The sequence below is a fragment of the Podarcis vaucheri genome (assembly GCF_965113315.1).
Source record: "Podarcis vaucheri genome assembly, chromosome: 15".
Taxonomy (NCBI): Eukaryota; Metazoa; Chordata; class Lepidosauria; order Squamata; family Lacertidae; genus Podarcis; species Podarcis vaucheri.
Window position 1 is genome coordinate 35,133,058 of NC_138753.1, and position 22,777 is coordinate 35,155,834.

Genomic DNA, 22,777 nt, shown 5'->3' on the forward strand with positions numbered 1-22,777 from the left:
GGCATTCGTAAACCAAAATGTTCGTCAACGGAAACGTTCAAAAATCGAGGTACCACTGTATAATGAATATCATTTCCCAGTAAGTAAGCTTTAACCTTACCACAAGAATACCACATTTGATGAAAAGAACCTTCTTACTCTTTACATTTCCAACATTTATTTGATTTTTACATTTTTGCCAATTTACTCGGTATTAGGTACCATCAATATAACATTTTCATATAATTTTCTCTTAGACAATAATATGCTGTAAATTTTATATCCATGTTCCACAATCGTTCCCATGCTTCCCTATCTATATGATGACCAATATTTATTGCCCAATGTATCACTGATTTTATTTACTCATCCTTTGTCTCCCATTCCAATAATTTCTTATACATTTTAGACAGCACTTTTACATCTCATTCCAACAGATCTCTCTCCAGTTGTGATATCCCTTGTATTCTATCTTTCTTAAATACTTCGTTCAAATGATATTGTATCCATGTTATTAATTTTCCTGATAATTCCTAAAATTCTTTTGATACTTTCCTTTCTATAAGTTGTCCACCTTCAAATATATTATTTTTCTTTACTGCTACAGCTTCCAACGGTGAGAGCCAAAATGGTGTTTTTGCCTCTAATATATTTTTATATTCATCCCATACTCTATACAACTTTTTCCTAATTATATGATTTGTAAATCCTTGATGTACTTTCACCTTTTCATACCGTAAATAAGCATGCCAACCGAAAATATTATCATGACCTTCTAAGTCTAAAATATGTGAATTCTCCAATGTCATCCATTCCTTCAACCAACAAAGACAAGATGTTTCATAGTATAATCTCTATCAATATTTTTATATTTTATTCTCGTTTTTTTCATTGCCAAATATATTTAGAAATATATTTTTGCCATGCATTGAAATAATCTGTCTAGCCAATCTCCGGAATTGACTGAAACAAAAATAACTTTCTAGGTAATACATTTAGGCTTTTTATATTTTGGACACCATCCTGATGGAGGGACACAAAGGAGTTGTGAGGGGTCACGGGGGGGTGAGGTATAAAGGGATGGTGAAAGTTGGCAGGGGGTTGCAGGTGGGGTAGATGGAGTTGGTGAGCAATGTGGCAGCCCACAGTGCCTCTATAAGTACGTTTATTTAAACTCAAAGGTGACATGGATGGCGCTGTGTCTAAACCACTGAGCCTCTTGGGCTTGCCAATCAGAAGATCAGTGGTCTGAATCCCTGCGACGGAGTGAGTTCCTGTTGCTCTGTCCCAGCTCCTGCCAACCTAGCAGTTCGAAAGCACGCCAGTGCAAGTAGATAAATAGGTACCACTGCGGCAGGAATGTAAACGGCGTTTCCATGCGCTCTGGTTTTCCTCACGGTGTTCCATTGCACCAGAAGCAGTTTAGTCATGCTGGCCACATGACCCGGAAAGCTGTCTGTGGTCAAACTCCAGCACCCTCGGCCTGAAAGCAGGACGAGTGCCGCAACCCAGTAGTCGCCTTTAACCATCCAGAGCATCTTTACTTTCTTCTTTTACCTTTTTTATTTCATGGCATGAAGAAAACAGACACATAGCTTAGGGTTGAAGATTGTAGTAAGTTTAATGGAAAAGCCCAGTATCAGCCAGGGCTACAACTTTACATACAATACAGCTGGTATGCCGGACAGGACGTCCGAAGAAGATTATCGCAGGGTGAAAATGAGTCACTGGGCACCACATGTCAGCTGCTGAAAACTGCGGCCGTTTCCACCACGTTACAAGAGTCATTCATATGTTAGCCAGTCATATGGTAAGCCTAGTAGTTCCACTGCTACCATCCCTACCAACCACCCCAGCCATCCAGGAAAACCGAGGTGTAGTAACCACTGGGTTTTCCAGATGGTTGAAAGCCACACAGTGCCTCACCTTGCAGTTGCAGCCGCCATATGGTACGTTTTCACACAACTACTGTGTCGTTGCTGGTTGTCTGTGACCACCCTCAATAGCATATAAGTCGGGTGCTCACAATTTCAGTACACATTCAGTGGTTCCTGTTGACAATCCCATTTAAAAAACAAAAGACACACACACACACACACATACACATCCTGTGGGTTGATATGTCACAGCAGGTGCACATCAACTGAGAAATCGATGCTTCCCAGTTGACGGGAGTAAAAAGGATTCAACAGCTTTGTGTCTCGTATGTTCCCCAGTAATAATAATAATAATAATAATCCTAACTGAAGAAATTGTAGGCCCACAACTAGCCTCTCGTTGCAGCAGCTCAAGGCTCAAATTAGCTCGCATTCAGCAATGCATAAACATAGGTTTCTTAGCTCTAACAAACCTCGGGAACCGGAAGAACGTTTTATTTTCAGTGTGTGAGAGGATTTGGAAATTCAGATATACACTCCCGCAACAAAAGAAAGGTCAGCTTCACAGCTTTAGTGCTACTAACCGGGATGAATGGATCCTGCCCAGATTGCTTCGTTGTAGAACTGAAGCAGTTTGCTCTTGAACCCAGACTCCACCCCTGGGGCTCTCGCTCTACCTTGCTTAGCGCCTCTGGCCCAAACTGAAGCCCCCGCACTTCTACTTTAGCAGCATTCCAAGACCTTCAGCCCTCCCTGTGAGCATTTCTGCAGCCGGGCCACACAGCCACTAAGAGACCATATCAACCGGCTTTGTCGACTTATCATGTACAACAAGGACTTTTCCCATTTCCCTGGGACCGGATCAGCTGTCTTGCTCTCTCTCCGATGTCGGCAGCTCACCGACTCCAGTAAAATTCAGCTCCTTACTGTCAGCTCTCACAGAGTTCAGGTTCGAACCGAGGACCTCCGAGGTGAAAGCGTTGGCCTGAAAGCCGTCTTCCCCTGCTGAAAGCGAAATCCCGTTCATGTAAGTCTCCAAATGTCTCAGCAGCTGCTTCGGGTTTCTTTTAGCAAATGCCTCCACTTCTGCAAAAAGAAAAAGAGAGAGAGAGAGAAAGAGAGAAACATGATTCTGGGCTGCATCAATAGGAGTATAGCATCTAGATCAAGGGAAGTAATAATGCCACTGTATTCTGCTCTGGTCAGACCTCACCTGGAGTACTGTGTCCAGTTCTGGGCACCACAATGCAAGAAGGACACTGACAAACTGGAACGTGTCCAGAGGAGGGCAACCAAAATGGTCAAAGGCCTGGAAACGATGCCTTATGAGGAATGGCTAAGGGAGCTGGGCATGTTTAGCCTGGAGAAAATGAGGTTAAGGGGTGATATGATAGCCATGATCAAATATATAAAAGGATGTCACATAGAGGAGGGAGAAAAGTTGTTTTCTGCTGCTCCAGAGAAGCGGACACGGAGCAATGGATCCAAACTACAAGAAAGAAGATTCCACCTAAACATTAGGAAGAACTTCCTGACGGTAAGAGCTGTTTGACAGTGGAATTTGCTGCCAAGGAGTGTGGTGGAGTCTCCTACTTTGGAGGTCTTTAAGCAGAGGCTTGACAACCATACGTCGGGAGTGCTCTGATGGTGTTTCCTGCTTGGCAGGGGGTTGGACTCGATGGCCCTTGTGGTCTCTTCCAACTCTATGATTCTATGATTCTATGATACAGTGGTACCTCAGGTTACATATGCTTCAGGTTATAGACTCCGTTAACCCAGAAATAGTACCTCGGGTTAAGAACTTTGCTTCAGGATGAGAACAGAAATTGTGCTCTAGTGGCACAGCAGCAGCAGGAGGCCCCGTTAGCTAAAGTGGTGCTTCAGGTTAAGAACAGTTTCAGGTTAAGAACAGACCTCCAGAACGAATTAAGTTCTTAACCCGAGGTATCACTGTATCTGGTAGGAACATACTCTGAAGAAGTCAAGACACCTGGGTTGGAAAAAGGTTAGCCAGTTTGACTTCCAGCTCACCTTCCCTGTGAGGAAAGGCCACTTTTGAGCTTTTTAAGCCAAGTGCAGGGTTGGTGCTGGTATCAGGGTAAAGGTTTATAATGTTATGGAGAAGAGCATGGAGAAAATCTACTGCAAACCTGCACAGCTATGAAAATGACATTTTGGAGAGGAGTCTAGAAGCCAAGTAAAAGTAGCTTTCCAAATTCTTCCAGTCTCTTCAGAGTTTAAGCAGCTATGGTCAGGGGAGTGTTCTGCAGGTTCATGATTGCATCTTACAAACACAGAATTCAGTACTGGGTGCAGAATTTGGCAATCCGAAAATCACATTTTGGAGTCCTGATTTTTAAAAGAAGGCAGGAGCTTTGAAGATGCACTAGCTTGAAGATGCAAGTACATCTGAAAGCTCAGAAATTCTGCGCATGCAGAGAGTGTCTGTACACACACACACACATACATATAATTTATTACATTTATATACCTCCTTTTCCTTTTCCTCAAAAAGAATTGTGGAATTGTATAAGGAATATGCACACTTAGGCAGATTTATTTAATTAATTAAAACACCTGATTTATCAGCTAGAATTTCTTTAATTAGGCGTCAGACCTAGCTTCAGTTATGCAAATTCAACAAATGCCAGCACATATGCTTTATTTGCCCAGTTATAAATTGACACATAGCATTTGCCTGCAGCACCATATTCAAGAATCAACGACACAAACATTTATCTCCGCACACGAGTCTGATCATGGCAATCAGATCTCCCATAAAGGAACGTATAGGCACGGAACAAGGAATTGCTATACTGTATATTTTCTTTCTTTTGAACAGGACTAAAACAGCCCACCTTTTAGAACAAAACCAGAGTCGGAAATAGTCTTTTGTTGTGCTTTCCAGATGTTGAAGAGGCGCAAAAATACAGCCACGTACAAATCATTTAGCACTGCAATGACTTGCTGCCTTCGATTACACTCTCTGAAACAGACAAGAACAACAAATTAACTCCCAGGGTCATCTTCCCTATCATTGGGCCTATTTACAGGAAAAGACAAAAGGGGAAACGACACACAAGGAGCTGCTTTATACCAATTCAGACTTCTGGTCGATCTGGCTCAGTAATGTCACTCCATATTGGCCGGCAAAGACTTGCATTTCCGTCACTAAGAGCATGCTTTTACTTGCCAAGAAACATTTCATTTTGCTGGGGGGAAAGACAACACGCCTCTGGAATTTAAGGTCAAACAAGGGGGAGTTCACACACACCCATGTCAAAAGAAAGCCTGAGATGATGGCCCAGAGGGTGGCGCTGCGGTCTAAACCACTGAGCCTCTTGGGCTTGCTGATCAGAAGGTAAGCGGTTCGAATCCCCATGACGGGGTGAGCTCCCATTGTTCTGTCCCAGCTCCTGCCAACCTAGAAGCTGAAAAGCACACCAGTGCAAGTAGATAAATAAGTACCACTGTGGCGGGAAGGTAAACAGCGTTTCCGGGGCTCTGATTGGAGGATCAGAAATTCTTCCTGTATGCCACAACAACAGGAAGACTGCTCCTGTTGAAACAACAGGATATCCCAACAATTGAAGAATGGCAACAGAAAGTATTGGAGTATGCGGAAACAGCAAGGCTAACTGGAAGAATCCGACAGCAGGACGGTGAGAAATTCCAAAAAGAATGGTCCAAATTTATGGTATACTTATCAAGAAAACTGTACATAAATAAAGACACTCACAGGACTGAAATAAAACTCATCACGTTTATTGTAAGCATTTGGTTAGACCACAAGATGTATTGTTGTATTGTAATAAGGAATGTATGTCTAAAGTATAATACAAAAATTTATTAAGGAATTATAGACACTTATAGAATGTATATATAGTAATCGCGCTTAAAGCAGGAGCAATGTAGAGAAGCCAGAAGAGGGGTGGAGGGAAGTTAACTCAGATAAGATATAGAGAAATATTGTTAAGCTGCATTGTGTTTAAGATATTTGGAAAAATTTAATAAAAATTATGGGTGGGGGGAGAAGTGGTTTTGTCCTGCTGGCCACATGACTTGGAAAGCTGTCTGTGAACAAACGCCGGCTCCCTCGGCCTGAAAGCGAGATGAGTGCCACAACCCCATAGTCACCTTTGACTGGACTTAACCATCCAGGGGTCCTTTACCTTTTTATTATGTGTGCTAGCCATGGCCACTGTCCCTTCCCCCAGCATGTGGGGATAATAATACAGGTCTACCTTGGAGGCTCACAGTAAGGGCACTACAATACCAGGTGTACGTGAAGCACTATGAAACCAACGTGGTACAATGCATGCATCCAAAGAAATAAGATCTTGGCTTACAAAAAGCTAAGGCAACAATAAATGTGTTAGGTTTGAAGGTACTAAGGAATTCTAGGCTGCTTTTAATTCTGTAAGTGCCCTCCTGGCAATCTTTCCTCCTCCCCTTTTCCAGAACTGACAAAAAATGGTCACCAATTTCTGCAGTACGGACTGGCAGGAAGGAGGTAGTCTTTCCACATCTTGGAAGAGGATGAATAGGGTTGTCACATTTTGTTCTCAAAAAGTCTGGCATCTCGGGCACTGAGCATGTGTGAAATGTTTCCCCTCCTCTGAGCAGAACAAAGCTTTGAAGCAAACGCACAAAGACCTAAAGCAGCTCCTCTTCAGTTAATTCCCCCTCCCAATTAATCCCCCCCCATCTTCTGCTCAAAATCAATTCCCTTTCATTGGCCTTCATTTATCATAACCCCCAAGGCACCACTAAATAAAATTCCCCACAAAATTATACCCCCAAAGTAATATCCTACCCATGAGCTGCCCTGAATTAGTTTGCTTTTAAAGAGACACTTTTTAAAGTCACTTTAAAACCCAAGCGTCAGTAAGTGGTGTGATTCCTGCTACTTGCCACATTTGCAGCAATGCACTCCCCCTGAAAACTTGCAATCCTAAGCCTCCTTACTAGCGAATAAGCCCCGCCAAACACAGTGAAGCTTACTCCAAAGTAAGAATGTGTGGCTTTGGGGTGCAAATGCCACTCCAAAACATCAGCATGCCCCATGTCATAAACTATGGCTTAATCATGAATGTGCCTCCAATGCTCAGGGTGTCTTACTACGTAAAAAAACCCACAACAAAAGTAGTCATAAACAATAAATGAAACATCAAAAAATGCACAACAATTGTCACATAAATCGCAAGATCTAAAATGAAGATACCAAAAGAAAAAGAAAAAAACAGCAACAACCCCACCCCAACAAATACCCCCAAACACCCCAGCCAAAGAGTGTTCAACATCCTCAGCTTTTGTAGTTGGAGTCAGTCATGGCCCTGCCACCCCAGGCCAGGTGGAAAAAACCTGCAAAGCAGAGAGCAAGTCTTCCAGGACTCTTCACACACACACAGTGCATGATTTGTCGTGATTTACCATTCAAACAAACAACGAGTGGTAAACCAAAAATATAGCAAGGCTTGTTTTTCAAGCTGCATGCCCTATTCAGCTTTTCCATCCCCCTCTTTCACAATGGAGAGCACTGGGGGAAAGGTAAAAGTAAAGGACCCCTGGATGGTTCAGTCCAGTCGAAATCAACTATGGGGTGTAGCACTCATCTCCGCTTCCAGGCCGAGGGAGCAGGCGTTTGTCCACAGACAGATTTCCGGGTCATGTGGCCAGCAGGACAAAACCACTTCTGGCGCAATGGACACCATGAGGGAAACTAGAGTACATGGAAACACTGTTTATTTTCCCATCGCAGTGGTACCTATTTATCTACTGGCGCTGGTGTGCTTTCGAACTGCTAGGTTGGCAGGAGCTGAGACAGCTACAGGAGCTCACCCAGTCATGGCGATTTGAACCGCCGACCTTCCGATCAGCAAGCCCAAGAGGCTCAGAGGTTTAGACCACAGCGCCACTTGCGTCCCCTACTGGGGAAAACATCACCTGAGGAGTGGTGGTGCCTGCTTTCTGCAGGGATCAGCTGTGTGATCAAATTCCTCACAGGAATGCATTGGTTGAATGACAGGAGGATGGCCCACATCCTATCAAATTTGGCTCACATGGGGTAAAGGAAGATAAGGATCTAGCTTGCAGGGCCCCCCTAATTTAGCTGACTGACCTGTCAGTTATGCTTACAGTCCTGGATCTTCTGTATTCATGGAATTTTTAAAAAAAATGTATTCAATATATTCCCAACATTTTACAGAAGCAGTACTTAACGTCCACGCCAATGTAAATGTTTTCATTCTTCTTGAGCTGCATGGTTCCATAGCAATGAAAACAGCGGCAACAACTTGAACACAGCTCTACCATGCCATCCGTAATAAAAGATATCTGCAACGAACTCACCTGGAAAGGCGTTCTTCCCTCAGCACTTGGATTACAATACGAGTAATATTGACAGACATCACACAGAAAGGGAAATTCTGTAAAGGAATTGGAAATACATCAAAAAAAAGTGTGCCCTGTCCCTAATTAACGGGAAGTAAAATTCATACTTGTTTTGTGTGTTTTTTAGTTCACTTATATATGCCTGGATGAAACCCCTACACAGAGATTTGGGTCAGTTTCTGTACTTGACCTTACATTTAAGCAGCAAGTCAAATTCAGGCAACATGTTCTGGTTTTAGATTATGAATCCTTTCAACAGATATGCCAATTTGATTTGTTCCTCTTATAAAAATCAGGTGTGACCCATTTGACCTGAAGTTGTGGCATTTTCTCTGTTCAAAACATCTCAGAGCAAGGCTCTGGTCCCAGCTCTGGTATCTTAGCTGCTGTCTCACTGGTGCTGTCTCAACCACAAACCTGACACACTGGTACTGCAACCTAAGTGGTGCCTTTAGAGTGCAGAACACAGCATCTTACAACATCCCGTCAGCTGACCCCAAGCACCAATCCTTCTCAATGGGCCTTTTAATGCTCTAGCCTCAGAACTTGCTTCTTGGTCCAAGCAACTCGAGTCCTCGGAGAAGACCCCGTTTGGCTAAGTCTTCTACTCTGTTCCTTTGCTCTGTTTCCTCTGCTTTTCAGAACCGAGCTTTAGTTTTATTGATTTACATACAGTATTTATTTTTTAAAACAATCATTAACAATAAGAGTTGAATCCAGACATAGTCAGTCTCACGGCAGACCCACTGAAATTGTTGTCTATTACATTTTCAGTGTATCTAACTCTAAGCATAACTATGTCTGGATCAAACCCTTCAGAGCTTGGCTTTCTGTCATTCTTGCCCAGTGCTTAGGGCCAGCTGTACCATTGGGCATGGTAAGACAACGGCTTCAGGCAGCAGATGATGGGGAGCAGCAGCAAGGTGTTGGAAGGACACAACAGTGTGCAACGCCACCTCCTGTCCTCAAGAACAAATCATGCCTGCCCTGGACTATACGGCATGCCCTTGACCATTCTGACTGACAAGCAAATACCACTGCGGTCCCAAAACCTTACCCCTGCCATCCCTTACTGACTTTGCCTATTTGCATTGACAACATAGTAAGTTGTAGTATACTGGAAGAGAGTAGATATGTGATTAAAATCATGTTTTCACCCTTCGTGATTATCGGTACTTCCTCAACTTGCTTAGAAACTGGGAAAGGGACTGGGGTAGGCCTTTGGGAGGAAAAGGGAGAGGAATTTCAGGTTCATCCAGCAGAGGTCCCAGGACCTCATTGTTCTGCTTCCCTCCACTGGGGGACTCTGAACCAATTCTGCTTTCCTAGCGAAGGATAAGTATTAAAAATGCACAAAAACTCCTCACACAAAACCCAGATCACATAACCAAAAAGAAATCAAGAAAACTCTAGTACCCTGGTATAATTTATTGTAAATTAAAGAGCAGCAAGGTTCCAGTTAGGCTGTTTGCAGAATACTAACCTCACGTCAATAGGAAAAGTAAGACAATTTGGGAAAATGCTGTTAAGAGCAGGGAGTACCAAATCATAAACCCACCAAGCGTAGCTGACTAACCTGCCAAAGAGGAACATAAAAAGATATGCTAGACCACCCTTCCCTGACCTGACGACCTTCAGAAGTTTTGGGCTTGAAAGGTAAAAGAGGTAAAACTCCCATCAGCACAGCTGGTCTGGAAGGCACCAGGTTCACAAAGGCTCCACCAGACTGCCAGCTGAGATGCTAATGGTTCTTTTTTCTGGACCTCCAAATGCCTCTGGTGGGACCAATTTTAGCAAAGGCCTCCAGACACAGTGGGAGCATCAGCTACATTTCAGCATCTTATTATGCATTAGTTTCCACCCTGTTTCCCAGAAATGCCTTTCAATGAGCTAATGGGAAAGGTGGTGCTTAAATTTCTTTTATTCTCCCCCAATAATTTATTGATATTTTTATTTGGGGGAAGGGGAGGAGAAATACAAGCAATATCATTTCAGCATGATGAAACGTTGTTGTACCGAACATACAAATATCAACCAGCCTCTTAAAAAAAAAAAAAAGAAATCTAATGCCACCTTTACTGCAAAAAGATCTCTGCCTTGGTCAATCTAAGATATACCTACTAATACCATATGGCCATTTGCATTTCTATCAAGACCTAGTCTGGATTCTCAAGGCCAATGCCCAAATCTTCCACTCAAAGAAAGCAGCATAACCCATCAAAATGTTATGCAAATACCCCCAAATCCTGGATCAGAAAGCAGTTCAACAAGGTTTCAGGCTGAAGGTTCAAACAAGGATTCAGGCTGAAGGTTCAAGTATTGGTTGTAAAATCTAAACTGGATAGTTAAAACAATGGTGGGACAGCTGTGGCACGCCAGATGTTGCTGGACTTTAATCCCCACCATCCCTGAGTAGTCGTCATTCCGGCTGGGGCTGAGGCTGAGGCATCCAACAACATCTGGAGCGTCACAGGTTCATCATCCCTCCGATCTACAAGTCTTCCTAAAGCACAGCCAAAGGCTCATGAAAGATTCAGCCAGAGATTGTTTGGATACTGGAAACATTACTGTGGGTGCATAGTATGGCAGACATAATTATATGGGAATTATATGGGAAATGATATATAATGAACTGAAAAAGGTATTTAAATATACCTTCCTGAAGAAACCAGAGGCCTTTCTCCTGGGCATTGTCGGCCAATTGGTGCCAAAGAAGGACAGAACTTTTTTTATGTATGCTACAACAGCAGCAAGAATACTCATTGCAAAGTACTGGAAGACACAAGATCTACCCACTCTGGAAGAATGGCAGATGAAGGTGACTGGCTACATGGAATTGGCAGAAATGACTGGCAGAATCCGAGACCAGGGAGAAGAGTTGGTGAAAGAAGACTGGAAGAAATTTAAAGATTATTTACAGAAATATTGTAAAATTAATGAATGTTAGGAGGATGTTGGATAAACTAAGAGGTTTCCAGCTGTAATGCTTTAGGAGATATGGAAAAAAAGGTTTATAAATGGGTAGAAGCTTAATGGTAAGGACTTGCTGAACTAACAAATTGAAGTGGAATACAAAGAAGGGAGGCATGAGGAGGTCTGGGGAAATAAGTGTAAGAAAGATATGTTATGAAAAATTATTTGTTTTTTAAATGTTTTTATGTTGTATTTTGTTTCTTTTTATTATTATTTTTTATTGTTATATTTTTAAAAACTCTAATAAATATCTTTTTTAAAAAACATACTATGGCAGACATAAATAAGATTATATTGTGGTGGGGAGGGAAGAGTAGAAGGAAAGGAGAGATGAAAAAAATTAAGTGGCTGAATTCAGAGCTAATGACCAACTGTGCTTTGCCATTACAGACATGGAATTTTTAGAGACTAAAATACCCTAATTATTAGAACATGAGATCTCCCAACATGTAGTCCAAGGAGATGTAGTTAAAGGACCGAGCCATTTCAGACGAAAAGCAGTTTAGACAAAAGCAGTCGACACTCTAGGAATCTTTCAAGCTGATGATTTAGGCTGTCAAAAAATAAAGGCCTTCCGTTATAACCAGTAGGAGGCCAGGCTTGCAAAGTTATCTCTCCCACAGGTTTTCAATAACATTTCAAAAACCCGAGCTCAGAAAAAGGAAACGTGCCTGTGTTTCGTGATGGGATAACTTGAAAATCTCTCGAGCTACGGGTAATATCCGAGAATCCATTACAAAATATAGTGTTTGCATTAATCCTAGCATTCCAGTCCCACGTAGGTCTGTGCCAGGATCCATCCCTTAAGTATAAAACACACACAGAGAGACAGTTAAGCCAAGGCAATAAACGCTCTTACACAGGCCATATTTGTGAATGATTGCATGCATAAAGCTACATTAGAGGATTGTTAATTGCCAAGGCAAACCCAGAAAGGCAATGCTAAAATTAATGTGGCCTGATGAAAGCTTGACGCTCTCTCTCATGAGCACCCAATACATCATTTCCATTATGTAGCCATACCTGAATGACTCCAAATTGAAAGCCACAGGAAAACGGTGATCTGAATTACCGAATGAAACATTCTGGCCTGCACGTTACAGCTTATCTCCAAGGCGAATGCAATAGGGGACCAAGCTATCTAAAAAAGACCATCTACTCCCTGAATGAAGTCGCCCACTCAAATTATTCAGAAGTCTTTCTTCAAATGCCCCAACTTTCTGAGGCAAGGCGCATGGAAACAAAGTATTGGCACCCCGGTTGTGGAAATGACTCCCAGAGACATTCATCTGGCACCCCACTCTTCTCCCAGGTTTTTAATTAGATGATTCTATTGCCTGTTGCTCCTTGGGACGCGGGTGGCGCTGTGGGTAAAACCTCAGTGCCTAGGACTTGCCGATCACATGGTCGGCGGTTCGAATCCCCGCAGCGGGGTGTGCTCCCATCATTCGGTCCCAGCGCCTGCCAACCTAGCAGTTCGAAAGCATCCCCGGGTGCAAGTAGATAAATAGGGACCGCTTACCAGCGGGAAGGTAAACGGAGTTTCCATGTGCTGCGCTGGCTCGCCAGATGCAGCTTGTCACGCTGGCCACGTGACCCGGAAGTGTCTACGGACAGCACTGGCTCCCAGCCTCTAGAGTGAGATGAGCGCACAACCCTAGAGGCTGTCAAGACCTTTACCTTTACCTATTGCCTGTTGCTGCATCCTTGTTTTTATTGATGCTGCTTCCCATATTCAACAACTGATACAGGACAGAAGTCAAAGCAGCCCCAAAAGCCCCAAAAGTGTTTTGGCTGCTTTTACTGTTGTCCTGTATCTGTTGTTGAATACTTGCATTTGCAATCTATAAAGTGATATATACATTTAAAAATAAATAACTCCCATTCCCTCCAAGGTCATGTGATGTTAGTATTAAACCATAACAGTATGTTAAATAAGAAACTCCTTACAAATCACGTACATAATGTCTGTGGAAGCAGGCCTATAAAACAACTGCCCAAACTCAAAATATTCAGGGTTTTTGAAATGTTACAGTGGTTCTTGCTGGATGTTTAGGATGAGGATTATTTCAAATAAAGTGTCAAAAAAGGGAGGTGTGAGCAGCTTTTTAAAGGCTTCTGCTATATCCTGCAAACAGGGAACTCACCGATCTTCCCCTGCAAAATAATGTATGACCCATAGATCTTTCCTGGGGAAAATGCATGTTCCCCTTCCACATGTTACAGCAGAAGCAAAAGTCATGCCATGCCAAGCTCGTATGAAGAATATTGTTCATGTACTTCCTCCATACCTTGAAATCCCAGGTCTTCCCAATGGGCTCCATAACGGGCACAATCAAAACGGGACCCCGTTAGTTTCTTGTAAATCGTTTGCAGGATCCTCATGTGCACTTTTTCATTGTTATCCAAGCCACCTGTTGAGGGAAATGCTGATTATTTTCTCTGCTTAAACAAGTCTCTACCCTAGATAGGCCCAAGTTTAATCCTTGGTATCTTCGCATAAAGATCTGTTCTCTGCCAAGCAGTGGCCTTGAGCGTTTTTAACCCAAGTGAGGAAGAGTGCAAAGAGCAAAGGAAGCAAGGCAAAATCAACTGAGTACAAGGTCAGGCTCCAGCAAGACCATCTGAAACAAGGCAAGGTTCAGGTTCTGAAAAGGCAAAATCAACCGGAAGGGACAAGGGTCATGCAATCCCACCCCCTGCAACACAGGAAAGTCAAGGCAAAGCAGGCAGCACCCTGCCTGCATCCATGTGATGTTCAGGCAGAAGAGACATATCAGCAGGCTCCAATCACATTACAGTGGTACCTTGGTACTCAAACAACTTGGAACCCAAACACTGCAAACCCGGAAGTACTCAGGTTTGTGAACTTTTTTTTGGAAGCCGAACGTGCTCTGTTTTGAGTGTTACACTTCCGATTTGAGTGCCACACTTCTGTTTTGAGTGTCTGTCTGTTTTTGCTACTTATTTTGAGTTTTTGTTTTGGAAGCTCTCTTTTTTGTTGTTTTTTGTGACTGTGTGGAACCCAGTTCAGCTACTGATTGATTGTGGGACTGCAGTACATTGTTTATTGCTTTCATTTTATGGATCAATGATCTCATTACATAGTAAAATTCATGTCAAACGGCTGTTTTAGTGGTTGTTTTTAAAAGTCTGGAACAGATTAATCCATTTTGCATTACTTTCTATGGGAAAGCGCACCTTGGTTTTGGAACGCTTTAGTTTTGGAACGGACTTTTGGACCAGATTCAGTTTGAGAAACCAAGGTACCACTGTACTTCAGAAGCAGGTCACCCTAGATTTAAATAGAACTGGCTGTTGGAGGACAGCAACACAACCTCCACAGGCTGAAGAGGCACTGGCCAAAAGTACTCCTCTTGGGCTGCAGCTTCTAGACCAGTGGGGACACCCAGAGCCATTTCTGGTGACAATTGCCTCTCCCACCCAGACACCACCTCCTCTCCCAGAGATGGGGAGTTGGGACTGCAGGGTCACGAAAGTATCTCAAGCAGCAGGGAGAGAGACCTCTGCCCAAACCATTGGGAGAGCTATTGCCAATAAAAGCAGGGAATACTGGGCTAAAGGAAACAAGGCCGTATAAAAGCAGTCTCCTGTGACTTTATATCAGGGGCGCAGAACTTGGAATCTCTCAGGTGTTGCTAAATTCCAACATCCATCAACCTCAGCCAGCATGGTCTATAGCAGGGGTGTCAAACTCAAATTCATCGGGGGCCGCATCAGCAGTTTGGTCACCCTCAAAAGGCCGGTTCGAGTTCGAGTGTCTTCAAAGCCCATGACACCTTTAACAGCTGGATTAAGTAATTCAGAGCTTCTGGCTCATGGAACACTACACCTTGATTGCATTTGAATACATATATGAATATAAAAATTGTTTCCTGTTTGGCTTGGTGTTTAAGTTACACAAGATGTGCAGGTTTTAATTTTTCTCATTCCCCAAATTTTAATCGAGCATTTGTTTGGATTTTTTCCCCTTTGCTACCTACCCTAAACCTTTGAGGAGGGCAGCAACTGATGGCCGGACCCGGAAATAACATTGAGGAAAAAATTGCATGATGTGTAAATACCCTAAAAAATAAACCAATTCCTTATCAGCTTTTTTCCCATATATAAATTTTTGCAATGCGCACCCTGCGGAAGCCGCGCCTGACGTTATTTACAAAACATGCACTTGCGTATCGAATTTGCTTTTGAATCGCGAATCCCCAGAGGCAGAGGATGCTGTTCATTGGGCAGCGCGGAAACGCGCCTAAAGAAATAAATAAAGAAAAGCAAAGCAAAAGCACGCCGCCCTGAGTATTCACAGGGCGCGCTCCCGAAACACAAGCGCGCTATCGGTCTCCCTCTCTCCAACGTGTGCAAAGCCGGCTCTGCCCTTCTCTGCGTTCCACCTCGCGCAGGCGTGCTGGGCTCCCGCCGGGACTTATGTCACCCCGGCGAGCCCGAAAAGAAGTTGAGAGCAGCAGCAGCGGCCTCCCATATCCAACCCCGCCCTCGCCGTGTCAAATAAGTCTCGGCTAGGTAGCTGGAGGAGGGGGAGGCCTGCGCCTGCGCAGAAGGGACCCAAGGCGCCCTGTGCGCGCGCCGTAGCCCAAGCTTCCCTCACAGATATATATAGACCAGACTACATGGGCCACATGATGAGGTCTGGCGGGCCGGATTCGGCCCGCGGACCTTGTGTTTGACACCCGTGGTCTATAGGCAAATTCGGCCCTCCAGATGCTTTGGGACTACAACTCCTACCATCTCTGACCACTGGTCCTGTTAGCTAGGGATGATGGGAGTTGTAGTCCCAAAACATCTGGAGGGCTGAGTTTGCCTATGCCTGGTCTATGGTCAGGGAGGATGGGAGCTGGGAGTCCACCTGGAGGGCGAGAGGTTCCCCAGCCCAACTTCACAGGACTGGATAAAACAGCTTTATACAAAGGTCAGACCATCATTCTATAGGGCTCAGTACTGTCTACACTAACTTGGTAGTGGCTGTCCAGAGTTTTCCACAGGAATCTTTCCCAGAGATGCCAAGGATTGAACCCGTGGCCTTCTTCTGCAGATGCTCTCCCCAAGAGCTGCAGCCCTTTCCAGATATATAAGACATGGCAATATTAAGTAGGCGGACAGTCAGAAAACCGGCTACTGGGAAGATGCTGTCCGCAGCCACAGGAAGCAAAACTTACACTGGGCTATCGCCAAGGCTAAGTCCCTCTCACTTTGCAGCTGCTGGTGGAGACGGGGAGGGCCGAAAAGGAAATGGGCAACGGCGGCCAGTCCTCTCCTTCGCACCGTTGGCTGAATCTTTTTCTGAAACAAGGAAAGTTAGAAAGAATTTAAAAGTGTGATGGTACATAGGCAAAGTCCTCCCTAACAACACTGCTGAGAAAAGGGCAACAGACCACTGCTGCAACTGACCATATCATAGATCTTCATTGACTTCCAGGGTTGTTGTTTTTCCAAACTCAGTTTGGCAAGGAGCGTTCTCCTGGCAGGCAATCTATGCATTATGTGCAGCCGACATTTCATGTCATAGTTTTCTCACAGGCAAAATCCTGGCCTGATCTCCCTCATACCCTGAGCTAGGTAACAAAAAGGACCACTTTGAACCTGGCTGTGGATTGGCATTACCCTTAGTAGACCTTCTTCCTGTTTCCCTGCCAAAGAGAGGATTTTTTTTCTGTGATGACAACCAAACTCTGGAACTCCTTCCTTAAGCATACCTGCCTAGGCTTTCCTCACTGCCATCTTTTAGGCATCAGACAAATTCTATTTTCATGGACCGTTTGGTGATACCTAAGATCTTTTTACTACCATTAGATATTTTTATCTTATTGCTCATTTTGCTATTTTATCTTTTGTGATGTTTCTGGGTGGTTTTGAATCAGATAGGTGCATTTTTAAAAATAATAATAATAATAATAGTTTGTATGGTTTTGTTTTGTTTTGTGCCTTGTGGGTGCTTTAAATCCATTAGAGAAAGTAAATTTTACTACAGTGCCCTATATCAGATAATAATAACAATAATAGTAATAGTAATAATAATAAAAATAATAATAATAAAAATAAAAACAGGCCACCCATCTGACTCAAGAATGGCTCACAACAAAATATTAAAAGCCAATAAGACATCAACCATTAAAAACTTTCCTTCAGATGCCTTCTAAAAGTCAAATAGTTGTTTATCTGTCTGCCATCTGATGGGAGGGCATTCCAGAGGGCGGGTGCCACTACCGAGAAGGCCCTCTGCCTGGTTCCCTCTGCCTGGTTAGATGCAGACACCTAACAATACAATCCTTCAACCATTTAACTTGGCTCTTAAGCGTGCTTCGTTCAGTTGAGGTTAATGGAAATAATAACTGTTAATTTACTTATAGGCAACAATTCTATATCTATATCTATATCTATATCTATATCTATATCTATATCTATATCTATATCTATATCTATATCTATATCTATATCTATATCTATATAGATATATTAGAGGACCTGCTTTATGTCAATAGGCAGGGATTCTGAAGCACAAATAACTTGAAAACATCTAAACTCTCCTGTTACAGAAACCTATAGCCTAGAACCCAGCACGTTACAGCCCTATATGCAGGTGAAACTCAGAAAATTAGAATATCGTGGAAAAGTTCGTTTATTTCAGTAATTCAACTGAAAAGGTGAAACTAATATATGAGATAGACTCATGACATGCAAAGCGAGATATGTCAAGCCTTTATTTGTTATAATTGTGGTGATCATGGCATACAGCTGATGAAAACCCCAAATAAACAATCTCAGAAAAATAGAATATTAAATGAAATCAGCAAAACAAGGATTGCAAATAGACCAGTATTGGACCTCTGAGAAGTAGAAGCATGCATATGTACTCAGTACTTGGTTTGGGCTCCTTTTGCATCATTTACTGCCTCAATGCGGCGTGGCATGGATGCTATCAGCCTGTGGCACTGCTGAGGTGTTATGGAAGACCAGGAAGCTTCAATAGCAGCCATCAGCTCTTCTGCATTGCTCGGTCTCATGTCTCTCGTCAGTCTCTTGGCAATGCCCCATAGATTCTCTATGGGGTTCAGGTCAGGCGAGTTTGCTGGCCAATCAAGCACAGTAATCCCATAGGCACTGAACCAGGTTTTGGTACTTTTGGAAGTGTGGGCAGGTTCCAAAGTCCTGCTGGAAAATGAAATCAGCATCCCCATAAAGCTCGTCTGCGGAAGGAAGCATGAAGTGCTCCAAAATCTCCTGGTAGACAGCTGTGTTGACCCTGGACTCAATGAAGCACAGTGGACCAACACCAGCTGATGACATGGCTCCCCAAATCAACACAGACTGTGGAAACTTCACACTGGACTTCAAGCATCTGGCATTGTGTGCCTCCCCATTCTTCCTCAAGACTCTGGGGCCTTGGTTTCCAAATGAGATGCAAAAGCTGCTTTCATCAGAAAAGAGATTTGGGGAGCCATGTCATCAGCTGGTGTTGGTCCACTGTGCTTCATTAAGTCTAGGGTCAACGCAGCCATCTACCAGGAGATTTTGGAGCACTTTGCTGATTTCATTTAATATTAATAAATAAAGGAACTTTCCCACAATATTCTAATTTTCCGAGTTTCACCTGTATCTGTTAGCAAAAAGGAGACGGGGTGGAGGAAAGGAGGGGAACTAGCTAAATCATGGAGATTTAAGCTCCTGGGCTCTGGCAACTCTATCTCTCCCTGACAAAATGAAATAGGAATAAGAGTACCTCGGAAGTGCTTTAAGAGCCAAACAGGAACCATCAATGCAGCATTTTCAATGCCTAAAATATTTAAGCAGTATGGCTGTTAAATCAATCCTAGTTGGCACATACATACCCTGCAGTCTGAGAGATCTGCTGTTTGGAAGTATTGCAATGCTTCATTGAAAGAGATTAAGGGTATTGGCCCTAGAGGCCTCTCCACAATTCCTACAGTCACAAGGAAGAGAAGAGCATTTGTTTAATTCATGTTCATCCCACTGTTCCTCCCAGTGGAGCCTTACAATATTAAAACAACATTTTAAAAAACAACAGCCACCTATTTTTAAGAAGTATTGTACTGGAATTTGTGTTATATTTATTTACTCATGCATACATGATCTGGAACCAGGGAGAAACAATAGCATTGCCAAGTCTGCCAATAACACCTAGTTATAGCCAAGAGCATCCAAAGGATCTCTTCAAGTTGAGTGAAGACGCAACGGATTGGCAGATGAGATTCAACATATGTAAGTGCAAAGCGATGCACACAGAGAGAAAAATAAAATCTAAAATTCACACATATGCTGATGGGGTCTGATTTGACTGAAAAGGTCTTATGGTTGTAAGCAGATAACTTAATCAAAATGTCAGCTCGTACTGTAGCAGTGCGAGCTCAGAACTGGGAATCGTTAGGAAAGGGACGAAAAATACAACTGCTAGAATAATAATGCCCTTATATAAATCAACGGGGCAACCCCATTTGAAATGGCAAGTGCAGGTCTGGTTGTCTCATTTCAGAAAGGATACTGTCAATTGGGAAAAGATAGAAAATGAGGCAATGAAAGCAATCAGGGGGGTTGGATCAGTTACAAATGAGAAAAAAGTGTTTGGACTTTAGTCTCAAATCTTTGAAAGCTGAACGAAGGGGCAGGGTAATGTTAATTGCATGAATGCAATTAACTGTGTTGTTTTTGTTATGTTAATAGCTGTGAGAAAGCTTCAGCAGCCTTGGAACTGTAGTGGGGGAAGTTTAACTCTCTCCCTGACATAGTCCAAGCGAAGCTGCTATTTACATTTCAAGGGAAGCTTCCATTGACAATGGGAGAGGCAGATTTTGTAGGACTGTGGCAGGGAAGGAAAGAGTTACAATCTCCCAACCCCACCTTCATAGTTCCAAGGATGCTCAAGCTTCCCAGGACTACTATTTATGTGACAGAAACTGTGCACTTTAATTGCATTCACACAGTTAAAATTGTGTCTAGTTCAGCCCTAGCGAGGGATATGAATGATAGTGAAGCACAGTTCTACAAAATTATGATTCTTTCCAAAACAGTGGAAGAATCCACAATCATCAAGGTTCTTTGGTCATATTCCATCATATCAAATCTATGATCTTATTTCAGATTTAATCATTTGCTAACGTCCTGAAGATAATCAACTCTACTGCCTAGAATTCAGCACAATGCAAACTGCAAGCTTTGGTTTATCTCAACGTTTGCTTCAACAGGCAGGTTTTATGTATAAATATATAAGTATCTTACAGGCAGGTTTTATATAAATACTGTTATGTGTGTATGTGGATAGATAGGTAGGTAGGTAGGTAGGTAGGATGGATAGATGATAGTTATCAAGCATACGTATCTTGACACAAATATGCAGTTGATGTTATTCACTTGACCTTTTAGAAGCCTCAAAACTGATAGATATGCTCAGAGTAATTCAGGACAAATTAGCACAGCAGGCTTATCTGGGCTGCACAGGCTTGTATGCTGGTCACATTACTCTATGTTTGCAGGCCACCTTTGTCTGGTCTTTTAAAAAAAACTTTTTAAAAAAATCTTTCATTTTTCACAAAGGAAAAAGAAATAAATAACTTTACAAATTTTAACATAACGATAAATTACTTTGATTTCCGGTTCAAGCTGCTTAATATACTTATGTAGATTACAGTGTGCAACTTGCTCAGCGTTACATAAGTGAGCATGGAAACAAACGCAGCACCGTTTTGTGTTCAGAGACAGGGAAACTAGGAGTGCACACCCTCCATGCTCACCCTTTGAGCTGAAACCATAGAGAAAGTGGAAGCAGAGAAGAGACAACCTAAAGCATCGTTCAGCAGGAGTCCTTGTTGTTTAGATCGCTCTCTTACCATTTTCTGCAAGCGGAATCTTTCGGCTGAGCCTGCGTGTTCTCCTTTGCGAAAGACCACAGAGTTCTAACTTCCGCAGCAAGAACTTTTGAGAGCGACGCAAGCAACAAGGCTTTGGTCTCGGGCAACTTTAATGTTTCTTCTTTAAAAGGCAAGCAATACAATTTTAATGCCAGGGTGTGTGAAAGGGAGCTAAGTTCCCCTGGTGCCTTCATTACAGATGTTTAGGAGCCAGGAGAAAATAGTCCTCATCTCTCAGTCCTCTGGCTGATTAAACAAACAGGAGCAGGGTTACTGTTTTGTTGTTATTATGTTATTGTTATAGAAATAATAAAACTGAAAAGTGAAATGTGTTTGTGAACGGCTGAGTTTGCAAGAGAACCATGAGAGCAGGGGCATACCTAGGGGTTAGTTAGGTTGGCCTCTGCCAAGGGTGCAGGCACAAAAATTGCTGCATTCCAGTTTGGCTCGACATGGCTAATAATAATAATAATAATAATAATAATAATAATAATAATAAAATTTATGTATACCCCGCCCTCCCCGGCCAGAGCCGGGCTCAGGGCAGCTAACACCGATAAAATTTCAATAAAAACATAATAAGAAAAAAAGAAAAAGAAAAAGAAATAATTTAAAATATAGGTTAAAATGCAATTTAAAATGCAGCCTCGTTTTAAAAGTGAAAACTATATGGGGAGGGAAACATAAGGATCAGACTGAGTCCAAACCAAAGGCCAGGCGGAACAGCTCTGTCTTGCAGCCCCTGCAACAAGATGTCAAGTCCCACAGGGCCCTAGTCTCTTGTGACAGAGCGTTCCACCAAGTTGGGGCCGGTACTGAAAAGGCCCTGGCCCTAGTTGAGACCAACCTAACCACCTTGCGACTTGGGACCTCCAAAATGTTGTCATTTGTGAACCTTAAGGTCCTCCGCGGGGCATACCAGGAGAGGTGATCCTGTAGGTATGTGGGTCCTAGGCCGCATAGAGCTTTAAAGGTCTGCCTGCCAGTCCGCATGAACTCCCCAGGTCATTCCTCTGCTGCTCTGGGAGGCCAGATGAGGTGCACAGGCTCTTTCTGGCTGCCTCAGCGGAGGAATCCAGTTGCTGGTGTGAGCCATCACAGCAGCCCTTGCAGGACCCCCCTCTCCAATTAGCCAGTGGTGCTATTAAAAGTGTGAGTGGAGCGCCCATCAGAGCTCAGAGGGAAGAGAGAGGAGACAGCGGGCAAGAGTTGCAGGAGGAGGAAAAGGAAAGGGAGGCAGGCAGGTGCACCGACAGAGCAGAGCAGACCCAACCCCAATGGATGCAGAGGAAGTCACTGACGGAGCGCGAAAGGCGACAAAAAGCAAACTTTTTGAGTTTCTGGCCATGGTCTCTCCCAGCTTTGGAAGCCCTGATACATCTCCTTGCTGAGGCCGCAAGGGAGCCTAGGTACACAAAACAACATGCAGGAGCTATTGCCTTAACTGTTAAGAACAAAGGAAGGTGGGAAATATAAGGAAGATGTTGTGCCTTGTGATTAAACCAGTAGAAGCTAGCAGAAGGAAGTGTCACCATACATGTATGTTACTTGCAAATGTATAAATGCTTGTGTTTTTGTCACATTTGGTGTGCTACCCCTCAAGTACTTGCGGTTGGGGTTGTATTGCACTGGCCTTGCAATGCCTTCATAAATGTCCTT

At 43.2% G+C, this 22,777-nt stretch overlaps 1 protein-coding gene across 7 annotated transcripts in view; it reads right to left on the reverse strand.

The window, feature by feature from the left end:
- Positions 1–1,575: 1,575 nt before the first annotated feature.
- Positions 1,576–22,777, reverse strand: part of ELMOD3 (ELMO domain containing 3) — a 30,902-nt gene continuing 9,700 nt past the window's right edge. For 4 of the 7 annotated variants that reach the window (XM_082200593.1, XM_082200594.1, XM_082200595.1 and 1 more), the window contains exons 5-11: positions 19,085–19,176; positions 16,415–16,538; positions 13,514–13,636; positions 11,894–12,024; positions 8,208–8,284; positions 4,715–4,842; positions 1,576–2,942 (exon numbers count right to left, since the gene is read on the reverse strand). In XM_082200593.1, coding sequence (XP_082056719.1) covers positions 2,719–2,942; positions 4,715–4,842; positions 8,208–8,284; positions 11,894–12,024; positions 13,514–13,636; positions 16,415–16,538; positions 19,085–19,176 — 899 coding nt within the window. In that variant the 3' untranslated portion in view covers positions 1,576–2,718. Of the gene's footprint in view, positions 2,943–4,714; positions 4,843–4,863; positions 5,069–8,207; positions 8,285–11,893; positions 12,025–13,513; positions 13,637–16,414; positions 16,539–19,084; positions 19,177–22,777 lie in introns of those variants that run through there. The other 3 variants (XM_082200598.1, XM_082200599.1, XM_082200597.1) reach the window with 2 other exon arrangements.